The sequence below is a fragment of the Pterocles gutturalis genome, unplaced genomic scaffold, assembly GCF_000699245.1.
Source record: "Pterocles gutturalis isolate BGI_N339 unplaced genomic scaffold, ASM69924v1 scaffold9854, whole genome shotgun sequence".
Lineage (NCBI taxonomy): Eukaryota > Metazoa > Chordata > Aves > Pterocliformes > Pteroclidae > Pterocles > Pterocles gutturalis.
In genome coordinates this window covers 19,697-34,992 of record NW_010128243.1, presented here as the reverse complement: position 1 = coordinate 34,992, position 15,296 = coordinate 19,697, and the positions used below count along the sequence as shown (strand labels likewise).

General features: G+C 47.3%; 1 protein-coding gene across 1 annotated transcript; it reads right to left on the bottom strand.

Moving 5' to 3' along the window:
* Window positions 1–305: 305 nt before the first annotated feature.
* Window positions 306–6,559, bottom strand: CD8A (CD8a molecule). Its single transcript, XM_010079535.1, has 6 exons — window positions 6,514–6,559; window positions 5,619–5,987; window positions 4,974–5,066; window positions 4,336–4,452; window positions 2,709–2,739; window positions 306–360 (listed from the first exon to the last, which is right to left on the bottom strand). Exons 1-6 carry the CDS (start codon window positions 6,557–6,559, stop codon window positions 306–308), a joined length of 711 nt encoding a protein of 236 aa, XP_010077837.1.
* Between the last annotated feature and the right edge of the window lie 8,737 nt (window positions 6,560–15,296).

Here is a 15,296-nt window from a genome sequence, read left to right as displayed (position 1 = left end):
GCTTATCAGTGACACTTGTCAGCATCAGGATGGAGCTGTTTCTTTAACCACAGAGCTCCATCATTGGCAACAGAGGTGGTGTTTGGCCTTGGGAATTGGTTTGAAAACCTCAGGTTTTGGGAGGAGCTGTGCTTTAGCACGCAGTTCCCAGAAAAAGTGCCTGCTTGCTGTGTGTCTGCTCCGTCTTGTCTTTTCAAATTTGTCCAGGTAGAGTGCACGAGAAGTAGTAGCAGTATAGACGAGGCGATGGACTTGTGCACTGCCAGCTCCCGGAAGACGATCCAGAAGCCAGAAGGTGCAGATGCTTACATGTGTTGGCTTTGCACGTTAGGTTTGGCACTGGGCTTCCCATTCACAGGTCTAGAGAGAGAAAAGGTTTTGATTTACTTTGATGTAAAAGGAAGAAGAAAGCAATTCATGTGTGGTTGCTGATCGGCTCTTTTAGCCTTGCTCTGCAGCCAGGGACCTCGAAGAGTAGGCTGCAAAATGTTCCTAGATCCCCTTTGTGCTGGTGAAGGATCTGCCAGCATTCAACTAGTGCCAGCCGGTAGCAGGGTTTTCTTAAGAGACACTGCTAATGGATTGTTATGCTAAAAAAAAAAAAAAAAGTGTAAAAAAATTTTCCTCTGGCTTCTGCACACACCTTAGCTGGGGGCTAAAATGGGAAGAAAAGCTCTGGGTTTTTTTTGGAGTTAGAGAAGCTGTTATCAGTTCATAAGGACTTTCTCTTGTTGCAAACCAGTTTCCTGCAGAGGAGTGAAAAAAGAGGCTTTCTAGTCTACCAGCGTGTTCCCAAAATGATAGAAATTACTGGTCTCCAGCAACTGGTAGTTTTATGCTGATTTAATGAGTTGGAGATTTGGCACACATTTTCAGTGACGATTAATTTGTGGTGGAAAATGAATCCTTCGGCTGCCAGCAAGAATCCCAGGCCAGATCCTGAGGCGCTCTGTAATTGAGTGAATTGCACTATTAACTTTGAAAGAGCTTCATTTCAATAAGTGGGAACCGCTCAGAGCAGCGGGAATTTCCTCTCTAAATAAAAGCTTAAATGCGTTACAATTGCTTAAACCAGAATTCTGTCATGTTAGCACTGCGGAAGGAAAGCTGTTCTTGATGAGATGATTTCCTGAGGCACTTGTAACCCAACCGCTCCATCAGTACGAAATTGAAGAGCTCTGCAGCGTGGGTTTCCCCTTAGGGACAGAACATCTTTGCAGAGGGCTGGCAACAGGGATTGAGATAAGTGAAGAATGCAAGCATCCTCCTAAACAAGCTGCAAGAAGAGCTCTTCGTTATCGTTTAGCCGTTGGAAAGCTAGGCGAGGAGCAGAAGAACACAGGGTATAATAAATATCCATTGTAAAAACTGACAGGCTGTTCCCTTTTCCAGACAGGCAAGAAAGAAAAGAAAATGCAGGTGTGCAGGGGCGGCTGTATTCTGACACTGCACCTGAGGGGCAGAAGGCATTGCCACTCGGTGCCTCTTCTCTTAATTGTTTTTATTATTCAGGCACTGCTTTCTGATGTGTTCTGCCTGCAAAAAAAAAAAAAAAAAAAAAAAAGTAGGTATCCATTTTCTGTTAACGTAGGAGGAGGGAGCTTCCTTCTGAGTGATCCTATTCATTTGGACAACCAAAAAACTTTTTTTACCATGAAACCCATTGATGTATAGCAAGGAATATGAATTTATCTGATTTAAAAGATGCTTGATTTGCAAAAAATAAGGCTCTAGAGGTGTGACGACACTATTCCAAACTTAGTTGCAGCCCAGCTTTTCCAGGTGCCAGCCTGGCAGGAGCCGCAGCAGGGGTTTCTGTGCTGGAGAGCTTGGCTGGCCGCAAGCCCCGGGGTGCACTCAGAGCACAAGGCTCACAAAACTGCTGAAATGGTTTTCTGCAGAGCAAGCGAGGTGAAGAAACCGGCTGCAGGGAGGTCGATTTGCAGGAGCAAAATGTGCATTAACTCTCGGGCAAAAGGATTTCTTGCTGCAAACTGCAATTCTTACTCTGATAAGTGTTTTTCTGGGACTCAGAAGGGAGTTGGGGAGGCAGGAGGGAAAGCATAAAAAAAGGATTCCTGTCTGCCCTGGAAAATAAGTTAACTCTAAAGCTATCCCTGTCTGCATTGCTGTTTCTCAGGAAAGTGGTCTAAGGCTGCGTGAGCCTCTGATATGGTTATTTAGTGCCTTTTGGGGGAAATAGAGGCATAAAGCCATGGTGATGTTGGTCCAAAATTGTGCAGAAGGGGTTTCAGGGTGCAGCAGCTTGTAGCTAGTCCACATGCACAACCTGAAGGTCCAGGGCTGAATCAAAAGAACAGTCTGGGGAGGGAAAGGAATGAAATACACTCTCCCCTGGGCTTGAGCCGGAGTAGTGCACTGGGAGCACACAAATGCAGTGTTAGTTATGAGCATCGGGTGATGCGTAAAGTTTTTAGGCTGCCACAAGCACCTCCTGTCTTTCTGCTTAGTACCTACAGCAGTGGCAGAGCTCAGTGATTTGAATTACTTAAAATTAAGAAAACAAACCCAGGAGAAGAGAATCTTACCTCTCTTTTTTTGCCCTTAATTCATTACACGGTCCCCTCCCATCCACTGTATATCAGTTGAAGAATTTTTTAGATCACTTTTTAGCACCTGCCTGCTTTATTTCTTGAGGGTGAGATACTGCCAAGTTTAAGAGAAAAATATCGACACCTGCCACTTACCTTTTACATCTGCATCTTCGTCTTCTGGTTTCTGAAGTAAAAAATAAAATGTTTTAGTTCAAAGATACCAAGTCTGAGTTCAGTAGAGAAACACTGCAGCAAGGTAAGGCTGCCATTCCCTAGCAGCTTGCCATCTTTAAGGCTAACAATCGATAAACCAAGCTTATTTTGTGAGGAAAGCCATTCAACAGAGTGCTGCTGCACCTCACCTTTCCCCAGCAGTCCACTGAAGTATTTTCATTAATTAAATTTTCATGTGAGTAACAGGGTCAACCTGGGAATGCTGATAGTGATTTTTTTTTTTTTTTTTTTTTTGCTGTCTCAAGCGACTTCAGTGTGTTTGGCAGGAATTGATTTCACAGCAGGTGAGTGGCAATGGTGCCGCACAGCATGCCACCGAGCTGAACGATGCTCTTCCCCATTTTAGCATCTACATCGTTACTTTGGGATGTATTCGGCGAAGTACAATGTCCAGCCATTAATTTTAGCACAAGGTAAAAACCTGTCCTTGAGGGCTTGGGCTGCCTGCTGCAGAAGTTAATTGCAGCTGATGGCTTTTGACTGATAATTCACATCAGCATTAAAAAGCAGAAAGAAATCAAGTGGCATTTGTAGGTTAAAGATGTTGCAGGTCCCTGGGGAATCCTACTGCACGTGGAGGACCCCTGGTGACTTCAGAGGGAATTTGGACCAACTCAGGGGGCTCTGCAGCATCATCCATCTGCTTTTTCCCTTGAGAAGAATGATTTTTGGCTGTGGCTGGTCAAAGTTTTTTCACGTATTTCTTCCTATTGCTGCAGACTGGGGTGATTAGTATTTTTCAGGGCTGAAGGATGCTGAAAAATTGTACTCTTTTTTTTTTTTTTTTTTTTTTTTTTTAACTGGGCCAGCTGGTAAATTAATCTCACCTCAGCTCCAGGCTGCAGGGTCAGTGAGGATCTAGTTACGTTAATTCATCAGCAAAACATTCTGGTGCTCCAGGCAGATGAGCTGAGCCAGTTTAATGAAATTGGTGTAACTTCTTGGGGTATCAGAAAGCTAAACTGATTTCAGTGAGCGTTAAATTGATTTAAATATATTTGCACTCAGTGCTTGCTCAGGGTAATTTACAGTCATTTCAAACATGAAATGTCACCAAAGCACTTTTGCCTACCCAGAGATTTTGCGTTACTGTTTTAACCCTAGCGGACTCCGAACCTGTGTAATTAAGTTGCTCATTTGGTTACAGCTCAAGCTGCTAGTGGGAGTCTCAGCATTTGCATTTGCAAGCTCCATGCAGAAGCATGTTTACCCTGTTTTGTAAAAATATTTCAGGTTCTGGTACTTTCACCTTCTGATGTGCCGATTTAAGGATGGTAGAGCCAATGCAGTTTGATAAAGTTCTCTCTATTTATAATTAGTTTTCTTCCTTGTAGTGTAGGAGTTGATAATTATTTCTCAGCCTAAACCTACTGATGGGGGAAAATACAGACATTGATTTTAACAGTGGTTCTTCTCTTGCGTTGGCTGTGTCCTGGTTCTCTGATGTCTGTGTAAAGGGGATTGCTAGAAGATCTGTTCCCCTGAAGGACAGGGCTGAAGTTTCAGGCTAGAGGAGTATCTACAGGGGGTTAGGGGTGCATCTTACGTTTACACAGGACAATGGTGACCGCCAAGGCGATGACAAGCAGGAGGCAGGCGCCTGCCAAGGGAACCCAGATGAAGATGTCGCAGAAGACATCTAGTTGTTTCTCCTTGCTGGTCTCTGCAGGAATAGAGAAGAGGAAGGGTCCCCCATGTGCTCACAGCTGGTGTTAGGGCCAGTTCTGGTGGAGTCAAGGGGTGTTCTGTGAGGCTGGCGGTGGAGCAGAGGGCTTCACCTGCCCCACCAGTGATGTCCGCAAGTGCAGCACAGACCTTCGTTAGTGTTGCTGCTCTCAGCGTTTTCCTAAGGACTTCAGGGAGGACGTGGAGCCAAGTTTTCCCATGTGTCTTGCTGAGGCCAAAACCAGCCCCAGCCCCCAAGTCTCTCTCTTCCCTCCACCTCTTCCCCATGTGCCCAGGCATGAGCCATCATAAGGATGATCCTTTTAGATCATCCATAGCCTTTCCTGCATGGCATGAAACATGGGAGTTTAATCCTTCCAGCTGCACGTATCCAGCTATCCAGCTCTGATAAAGCTCTAAGGGTTTTCACTCTCCCCCGTCCCAAAACGCCTGCAGGATCTCCCTCGGCAGCAGCCCAGAGCCCAGCTCTTCCCATCTCCCTCCCTGCAGCTGGGGTACCTGGAGCTGGGGTCTTCGGGCAGGGATCCTTTTCCGTGATGCCATGCTCGGTGGTGGGTGCTGGGGAGGTGGTTGCTGCCGTGGTGGTGACGACTATAAATGAAAATGGATGAATACAGCACGTGGGGAAATGCAGTAAAACAGCTCTCTCCCACCACTGCTGGGGCCCGGCTCCTCCTGCGACCAGCATAGGGCTCAGCTCCAGGGAACTTCACAGAAACGTTTGGATGGTGACTTCCCCAAAGAGGGTGTCCCAAGACCCAAGGAGGAGCTGCAGGCTCCTTATTTCTTGCTTTCTGCCACCACCCCCAGAAAGCCCCAGTACCCTGAGTAGGACTTTTGGGACCTATGTGAGGTGAGGAAGGAGAGAGTAGTGGTGGACTCTGCTTTAGTCTTATCCCTTCAGAGCCAGAATGGGATGGAGAAGTGGGGATGGGGAGGTGAAGCTTGGTCTGCCTGGTCATCTTTGCCTTTGAGCCAGGGTGATGCCACGAGAAGAAGTGGGTGTGCTAGTCACGAGATGCCTTGGGCAAGCAAGCAGGGAAATGGGGTTTGTGGGAGAGGTGGCTGATTAAAAAAGGTGTGGGCAGGGGGTGCTGGACATTTTGGCAGAGCTAAGCAAGGTTGGGTGGAGATGTTGCTGACCTGGGAAGAAGGCAGGCTGGCCAGGGCTGAAGTAGAGCATTTGGTTCATGTTCATGAGGCAGAAATAGTGCCCCTCATCCCGCAGTGAGAAAGATTTCACTACCAGCCGGTAGAACCTATTGTCTTTTGTTGCATCGAAACGTACGGATGTCTTCTCATTCCCCTCAAAGGTGACCCGGGCCAGGTGGGAAATGAAGACAATGAAGTGAAGGATCCCAGCCTTGTCCAGGCGGACCCAGAATACGCCGCTGTCCTCCTTGGTGGACACGCACTCCAGCTCCAGCCGCTGTCCCACCCGAGGGTGTGTGATGCTGCTGTCACGGAACTTGGCCACCATCCTGTACGTCTGGCTCCAGATCCCAGGGCAGCCTGCAGGAGAGAAATCCTGGTGGGAACCACTTGGGAAGAACTGTTCCCTGTCTGTGGGGTGTGAGGTCAAACAAAGGGAGAACCACTCTGTCCGGCTGACTTGAAGGTTTTACTGGAGTCCTTGCTGGGCTCAGCCATCACCCACCTGGGCTTTAAAGATGGGTGCTGCCCTTCAGAAGAGACTTTCAGCTGCCTTCCCGGGGACAGTACCCCTTCCCACCTGAATTGAAGCGACTCCCTAAAAACACTGATGGCTAAACCCCCTTTTTTTTCCTCTCCCCTCCAGAAACACTTCTCCAGCTGTGCTCCCTTCCCAGTGCATGTGATGCTGCAGCCACCCTGGCTGTTGGCTGTGGTGATGCCACCTTCAGATCTACAATTACTGAGCAAAAGTCAAAGTCAGCCTTTTTGGGTTGCTTTTTATTTCCCTTTAACTATTTAACCCTTTTTTTTTTTTTGATTCAGTGAAAGGGGTTTACTCTCCCCTCCTAGCAGAGCTGATGCACAACCCCGTGTCTGTACTCACAGAGCCCAAGAGCCAGCAGAAGGAGCAGCGCAGGAGACCCGGCCATCTTCTCCCAGGGGTGGCCGTCCTCAGGGACGGGGCAGCGGAGCAGAGATGATCTTTCTCGCTTGCCTTGGGAGGCTGCGTCGCTCTTTGGGGAGGATGTGATGTCATCAGGACCCTCTTGGGTAAAGAGATGGCGTTCAGCGTCTGCGGCAAAATGAAGGAAAAAAACAGATTTCTGAAAACATTTGGTTCTAATGCAGAATTTGGGCTCATTTATCATTATTGGTTCTTAATGGTGCCTCTAGGATTTTGCTTCAATGACTCCCGCAGAGGTTCAGACTGGTGATGCTCGTGCCTGAGGTAGGATTGGTCACCACAGCCACCATCCGGGGGTTCACAGCAGCTCCAGCTCCACAGAAGTCCCGGACAAGCCCCGGGCGTTGGCTGCAGGCCCCAGGTTGCATTTCTTGGCAGGGATTCTGCTGCCTTCGCTTGCGTGCGCTCAAGCAGTCTCATGCGGATGGCAGAGCATGCCGCATTTTATTACCCAGCAAATAAGACAAGGGTGTTTCATGGCATGTAGCCATGTATTTTTTTTTTAATCTCCAAGCACGTGCATTGCTGATGTGCAGCTGAGTTCTTCAGGTGCTCGAGCGTTCTTTTTGCAATTCTCCTTTGCAATTGCTCTGCAAAAGCCGCTTTGTGCAAGGCAGGTGGTCTGTGATCCGAAACCCACCAAGAAAGCCCCATACCCCAGGAGTATGCTTTTTTTTTTTTTTTTTTTTTTTTTTTTTAACATCTTGTGGTTTTGTTCTCTGACCACAAGGGCTTCCGCCCTGCCAAAAAACCCCTTGCAAAAAACCGAGAGGGCCCTTGCTTCTGCCTCCGGGTGACCACTTGCACATGGGTATGGGTGATGCTTCCTGGAGCTTTGCACATACAATAGCAACAGTTTCACCAGACTGCGAGGCGGTGGGCTGGTGTATTGTTTTTTTTCTTCAGTTGCCACTTTCTGGCTTTCCCATGTTATTTTTCTGTGCGAGGTGTCTTTCTATTCTCCTTTGCAAAGAAAGCCCCTTTTTCCTGGGTATGGCAGAAACCAGGTGCTGCTGACTTTGATGCTGTTGCTATTGTGGCTGCTACTTTAGAGCGGAGTTACGAGGAACTGGGTTTATTTCACTGGACATCAAAGCAGGTTGGTAAGTGAGGAAAGCTGCCGCTAGGCCTGCTGAGATGTGTGAAATTCGTACTCTCATGAGGCTGTGATACTTATGATGTCTGCCTGAAATAGAGCAGATTTTGGCAAAATAAAAAGAAAACAGGTTTCATCAATTAAACAACATCACAAGGATCTGCGCCTTAAAATCCCATCACGCAAATGTGAACATCAGGCTTGAGGTTCTTCCAAGGTTCTCCAGTCATCTCCAGATGAGACATCTAAGTGATGCTACTTGTGTACTGATGCCCCTTCTGGTTTCAGTGGGCAGTTTATTCTCCTTATCCTAGGTAGAATTCATCTTCCCTTTATCATGGGATAAACTGCTCTTCATGAGCTGATGGAGGAACGTAGGCAAGGAAAAGAAACCACGGGTGTGCCTTGTAGATGACTGCCGTTGAGTCTCCACGTTTTCTGAGATGCTGAGGGGTCCCTGCCATGCCCCCCCCCCCTCCCCTTCCATCACTATCACAACTTGGTGTCATCAAATGAAATTCAAAAGCGTTTTCAAAAATAAAACCCTGCTGAGACCAAAGTAGGAAGATTCCTGATTCCATGGTTTGGGTGGAAATGAATGTGCTGGCAAAGGAGGGTGGGTCTTTGTGGGGGGACCGAATGTTCGTCAGGACAAGGTTCTCACCCTTCCGTAGAGTGTGGATGCTTACCTACAGCACCCAGGCATGTCCTCAGGGATGTGGTGATGGATGTGCTGGGAGAACCTATATGATTAAGGGATCATCCAGGAAGGGCTGTTGCCTTTCTTAGTAGGGACATCTTACTTCTCTCTTGTCTCTGATTAATGGTAGATTTTATTATGAATCAGTCCTGGGTGCCAAACGAGAGCCCAGAGGTTCCTCTCCTGGATGCAGAGGTGTCCTTGATCTTGGTCCTCGTGGCTCACAGATGGTGCTGGTTTCCATGTGAGGCCACCATTTCCTTTGTCGTGTTCTGAGGTCTCCTTTTCCTCTTTGTACTTTTATTTGCTGAAGTGCTTTGTGACTCACCACTATGTAACAGATACCACCAGCCTCTGTCTCTTCTGACGCTTGCACATTGTGCTGGGCAAGGGCAATGGTGGGGAGTCCCAGGAGGTGGCTTCAGGGGGACCTATTCCTTTCTGCTGCCTCCAATCAACTGCTAACGAATGTATCCTTTTAAGGCGAGACAAAAGCTTATTGTCAGTGATATAGGTGCAAGAGGGCTGTCGCACATCTCTTTTCAGCATGGATGCACTATGTTGGCCAGAGAGGGCACCAGGGATGTGTCACTCAGATGGAGATGTCTGTGTGTGACCAGACAAAACCACCCCTTTCCTGTGCCTCCGTCTCATGTCTCCTAAATAATAAATGAGCTGGGGCAGGGACCATTTTTAATGCGTTCTGTGTTTGGGTGTTGCTTAGCACCAAAGCTGTTTCTATTTTGCACAGTAAACCAACTAAAACGGTTGCAATGGCAATTATTTGATTATGAAAAGCTCCAGGCATCAACAGGACCTCCAGGAAAAGCTCTAATTCAAAATCAACACTTGTATAAATAATTTAGATTGGTATATGTGTGTTTTACTCTGGTGACCTACTCCAGAACTGGGAGGGGTAGGTGGTTAATGAGATTAATTGACTTTAGCACACTCTGGTTTGGCAGCTTGTCCTCTAGATGGTATTTTGCAGTAAACTTGTAATTGTTGGACTGAGGACTAAGTCAAATCAGTGAAACACTATCATCAATAACATGTTTGATCAGTAATTTCTGTTGTAGTGCCACAGAGATGATATGGCTCAGGAAAAAAAATTCAGATGAGTTACTTCTGCAGAGCATTGTATAAGAGATATCAGGACAGGTTGGTTAGACTGTAGAAGGTAATTTATTTTTTCTCCCAAACCTACCAATAAGTTTCATTTTACTTGTAGCTAAGGTTGCAGGGCTCTTACTGCTGGTGAACTCCAGCCTAAATTGCTTATGACCGAGGTTTATCTTTATATACGAAGGCAAGCCTAGGTCTGTATTTAATGAGTGCCAAACAATTAAACAGAAGGAGACAGGAGCAAGGACAGAAGAGGCAAAACCACCCAGGGAAGAGGCAGACTGACAAGGGTCCACAGTTTTGGAATGGGGCTCAGCAGGAGGTGAGTTTAGGATTAATTTTCTCAGTTCTTGCTTACATCCATTTAACAGAGGACGTAGGAAGTGAGAGGGAGCTTGGGGCATCCGAGCTGGAGAAGGTACTGAGTTTTGGATATGATTGATCTGTTAGTGGAAGGATCTCAGTAGTTTTTGCATAGCAGTAAGAAACTCTTCAGCTTCTCAGTATCAGTAATATCAGACGTCGCAGGGATGTCTCCCAGTATAGTGTGGCTGGCAGCGGGAACACCTCTGAGGACATGGGAGTTAGGCTGCGATGGTTGGTAGACACAAAAGGAGCATCAAAATGACCGTGCTCTTTTGGGTCTGTTGTTTTGTTGCCTGTGGTATCTCCTCGTAGGGCTTAAGGAGGACTTCCCATCGCTAAGCATTGATGCGGCGTTGCTGATGATGAGCAGATGCGGCTTGATGCCTGCAAGTGATCAGGTCGTGGTAACTCAGGGGGTGACACTGGATCGTGTTTGCTTCAGCATCGCTGATTCTTCCTGTTGTTAACCTTTGAACGATCTCTTTCATAAGGAGGAATGGAAAGTTTTAATGAAGATTTCAAAATTTAGTCACAAATCACAAACTTTTGTTTCAAACAGAGGAAAAAAAAAACCAAACCATCAAGACTATAGCATACAACTTTTCCGGTGTGAAATGAAGCTGTGGTTTATGAACAGCTTGCTGCCCCCCTTTTCTTTGCAAAGCTGCAGCGTTGAAGGGGTTTGGAGAGTGTCAAGTGCAACTGTCACGGACCGGATACTCACACACCATCTTTCCACTCTAGCTGCATGTTTCCAACGCAGTGGCCAATACTGCACTCTCTTCTGGGTACTTAGTGTAAACATCATATACCTTAAAATACAGTATATGAACCACAAACACTGCTGTGCCCTCATCTGTCCATGGTGTGGACGTTTATCCTGATCGCTAGGTCGAAAAAATCTCCATAATTTCCAATACTTCAGCGGAGAGTTTGATAAAAGAAAATCTGAATGTGTTGAGGGTTTTCCTTCCACAGGCTTCTTGCACCTTCTCTCTTGATGCTGCAGAGCTGGTTTATGCAGACATTTGGTGAATCAGCAATCCATGATGGCATCTTTTGGGGACTGGTGACAGTTTACTCTGCCAGTGCCACAGCTGGAGTTGGCAGTAGACAGGTTGTTTGTTGGTTTTTTGTTTTTTTTTTTTCCAGCTCCAATCTCCTAAATACCACAGGGATTCAGTCCAGAACTACAGAAAGAGTTCATATTTTCTAGCACTGAATATGGACTTTCCTTAGGAAAAGGAAAATCACCTGTATAGCTCCAGTGTGTAATTTTTTTTATCTGAAGAACAGTTCCAGTCATCTTTAATTGGTCATTTGGGCTCATTATCTCACTTCTAATTCCCACAATCAAATTTCTGCTGGGTTTGAGGCACCATTTGGCAGTTGTCCTCCTAGTTCAGCCCCCCTTCCAGGGTCTCATTCCCTGGGAGCTGACTTCTGTCTCCATCAGGCCAGGGTCTTGTCATGTCTTGTCTCCTTCCTTGCTGCACGTTGACCTTCGTCCCTGAAGACCTTGGGCAGGAAAGGCAGGAAAGCTGGTGGAGATACCCCAGGGAGTTTCTGGGTCCGTCTGTATGGTGCAGGAGGACTTTCCCAGAGCAAGGTATTGCTGTGCATCTTTATGAGAGGGAAATTTGATTTCCTTAGTTGGTTACAGCAAGTCAAATGGAAGTGTTCCCATTTCTGATTATCCACCTCTGCTGCTCACAGCACTGGCTGTTTGTAAACCTGTGGCTTGCTTGAGATTGCTCGCTTCATCTGTTTTGTGGTCTTGTTAGCTGTCTGGCTTGTACAACTTGTTATTTCTTCCTGATTTTGCATTTTCTTGAAAAAAACCCAAGCCTTGCTGCAGAATTAGACCTGTAAGACAGAACCCTAAACCACGATACCTTGTTCAAGAGAGGCAGAGGGGAGGAGAGATGGCTGCATCCAAAAGCAGCAGCTGGTTTAATGCTCTCCCGTCATCAGCAAAGCAAATGGAATTTGATGTTAAGAGTTTCACTTTTCACCATTGCTGTGAAGAGAAATGTGTGGTTACTCTCTCCATACGTGTTCTCCTAGAGGTACCGCTCTCACCCTGTTTGTGAGTGTTGGACTCAGGACCATGTTTAAAACATATCCTGCAAACCTTATTTTTAGGCACATGAATTTATGTGTATTTATGCATTGTAAATATAGAACGGCAGAAGGAGCTTTCAGAGACTGGACAGGTGAAATTTGGAGCAGATGAATGTGAAGTGATGCACGCAAGGACAACCAGTCCTGGCTTTGCTCTAAAATTAGGAGCCAAACGTTGGATAAAAATTTGGGTTAAGACAGGTAGTACCATGGAAACATCGACTCATCAGGAAAAGCAAATCGGATGTTATCAGGTAGGAAAGAAATGAGGTATAAAACAGAGAAGACAGCTATGTCATCGTATGGTCCAGTGGTCCAATCCATGGTCAAACCAATCCACGGTCCAATGCATTGTATAAATCCTTGAATGCTGTGTGTTGGTGTCACCACCTTTTTCAAAGAAGGGACTCCAAAAAAGAAGTAGTAGGACCAGAAAAGGTTCAGAGAAGAGCAAAGTGGAGGATCAGAGGTCTGAGCTGGGTTTTGTGTAGGCACACTGGGACACTCTAGCCTGCGAACAGATAATTTCAGTGGATACACACTACAGGTCTCTGGAATCATGAATGGCTGGGAGGGAGTGGAGAGAGATGGATCATTCACTGCCTCTACCAGTGCAGAAAGTCAAGGGCAGCAGCTGAAGCTGATGTGGGTCAGGCTGAAAGCAAATGAAGTTGTCCTTCACCCACAGATGTCCCTGACAAAAGACACTGAGAGTGTAGAGCCTGGACTAATGCTTGGAAGAGAGGTCTGTTGTGGGTTACTCAATAGATAGCAACAGGCTCAGGAAATCTGTTTAGTTAAAAATAGTCTGAATATTAAGGGGAAATATTGTATATGATTGTCTTGTTCTTATTATTGCTTAGCCATCTGCTTGTAGTCAATGTTGGAGACAGAGCAGTGGTCTGGATGGGCCTTTGCTCAGAACCAAACCAGTCATTTTTATGTTCTTAATATGAGATCTCATTACGATGTGTCATTTTAAGGAAGCCATTTGCTATCAGACTCCACATCCATTTCCTCTGAAACACTGTTAATTTTCCAATTATCTCATTTTTTTAATGCAGGACACTTAAATCTTACTTAGCTGTTGGCCTCGTACAAGGACATTTATCCCCAAGAATGAATCCTGCGGTTCTCCACAGCTCTCCCAACATCTCTGTCCTCTGGACTGCAGGCAGTGAGAAAAAAGGGCGAGGTCCAATTCTTTCACGATTGCCCTCTTATAGAGATGGGTGGGTATTTTCTGGCTGCATATACATTCAGGATTTAGGAGATACATACACATGAGCTGCCTATGGCTTGCCAACCTGTGTCTCCAGTTGTGCGAGTTGGAAGATAGTGGGTTGGAGACAGTTTGAGCTTCACATGGCTCCTGCCCTTCAGGGCAGCACCATCTGTCCCAGCAGGTCCCATGACTGCCTCCCAGTCTGCTCGTGGTGGCACAGGGCTCCTTCCACAGCCCCTTGGGTCTCTCCCTTGCTCACTTTGCAGCCACGAGCGGCACAGGGAAGGGAGAAGGAGCTCTATCGCCAGCTCCTCCATGGTGTGCTCACCCATAACTGACACCTCTGAGGATGCTGTGGCTGTCTTTAGTGCATTGCACCAAACAGGCCAAAAGCAGAGCCCCTCGGAGCGATTCTGTGGTTACCCGGGACCTCGAGCAAGATGCCGTTGGTGCTGGGAGAGGGCAGGGAAGCAGGTGAGTTTTTCCTTTCTCTGTTTTACAGTTCAGGGCACCCTGGATGTAGAGGTAGAAGAAGAATAGTGGCCAGGAAAGATGTTTGACCCTGGAAAGATGTTTGACCCTGGCCAACTAGTGTGGTTTGTATCCCAGCTTTGGGGAGGCGAGAAGGGACCCAGGTTTGGGGACCAGGGGAATTTGCATGGTGGCAGCTGCCTTCCCCCGGCATCTCCTTGGGGATGGCAGTTCAGGCTCTGCATGGTGGCAGCTGCCTTCCCCCGGCATCTCGTTGGGGATGGCAGCTCAGGCTCTGTGCAGTGGGATGTGACCCACGTTTCTAAATTATACCAGAGTTATCCTGGCTTTGGTAGCAATGGGTGAGTCAGATTAAAATGAAACGACCCCAAGAAAAGCATATATTTTGGTAATGGCTGTTCTACCGCTCCTCTGACTTGTTTCCTCTTGCATCGAGATGACTTGAGACGTGTATTTTAATAACAGCACTGTCATTTGCACCTTGTTGCACAGGGCAAGAATATACAATCCCAACCTCCAAGAATATTTTATCTCAATTTTTTTTAAGAGACTTGATAGGAAATATCCCACCTTGATTTTTGCATTGCTCTGCTGAGGAACGGCAGCGGTTCTGCCTGTGACCCTGCCTGTCCCCAGCAGCCCAGCATCTCCTCCCATGGTGGTACCTGAAGAGACACCAGATCTGGTGGGACTCAGCTGTGGTTTTTGCCTTGGACCGCTCTGCAACGTGGAAGAGCAGCGTGCACCCAGCTCCTCCGAGGATGCCCTGCCTGTTCCTGGAGGCAGCTGCCCGACACCGAGGTTTTGTGGCATTTCACGCTGCCTGCACAGCCTGCAGCCCTGGCTCTCCATGCTGGGAGGGAGCAACAGGAAATGTGGTGGGCGAGATCACATGCGTCGCTCTGGGGACAGAGACTGCCGTCCTCCTCTCTGCCCAGCCTTGCGGGGAGGGAGGGTGGTTGTACCCCATATTTTGGTGCCCCACCTCCTGGCTGGATGTTTTAACCACAAGCAGAGAAGAAGAGCAGAAAAACCAACGTGGCCAAGGGTAAGGCTTGCTCCATCGTGCCTGCAGGGTGAAGGGTGGGATGGGACATGGGGCTGACCGCAGCAGGCAGGGTGCCCATGGTTGGCATCGGCTTGTGGGCTCATCGCTTCGCTTTGGAGGCATCCGTCGCTCCCCGTGCTCTGCATGGAGAAATCAGGCACTTTTTGGTGCTCTCCAGCAGAGCTCAGGCTCTTGGAAAACTCCGTATTGCAAGACTTCACCTGTAGACACTCATGATTTCTGCAGTTGTGTTTTCTGCTGTGTGATGCAGAGGTTCAGCCTGGTTTGGGCAAGACAAAATTTAGCCCTTACTTATTGCCCAACCCAAAAAAAGGCAAGGAGATCAGGTCAGGGGCACCTGCCTCAGCCTGGCTGCGCTAGGGCTCCCGACCCCTCCCGGGGGCTTCTCGGAGAGGATGGAGAGGGCTTTGCCATTTGAGTAGGTCTCCTTTTCATATTGACTGCCAGCTGCTTTCCATGAGCAACTCCTGTAAGAGTTTTTTGGGGTTTTTGTGTTAAATGAGCT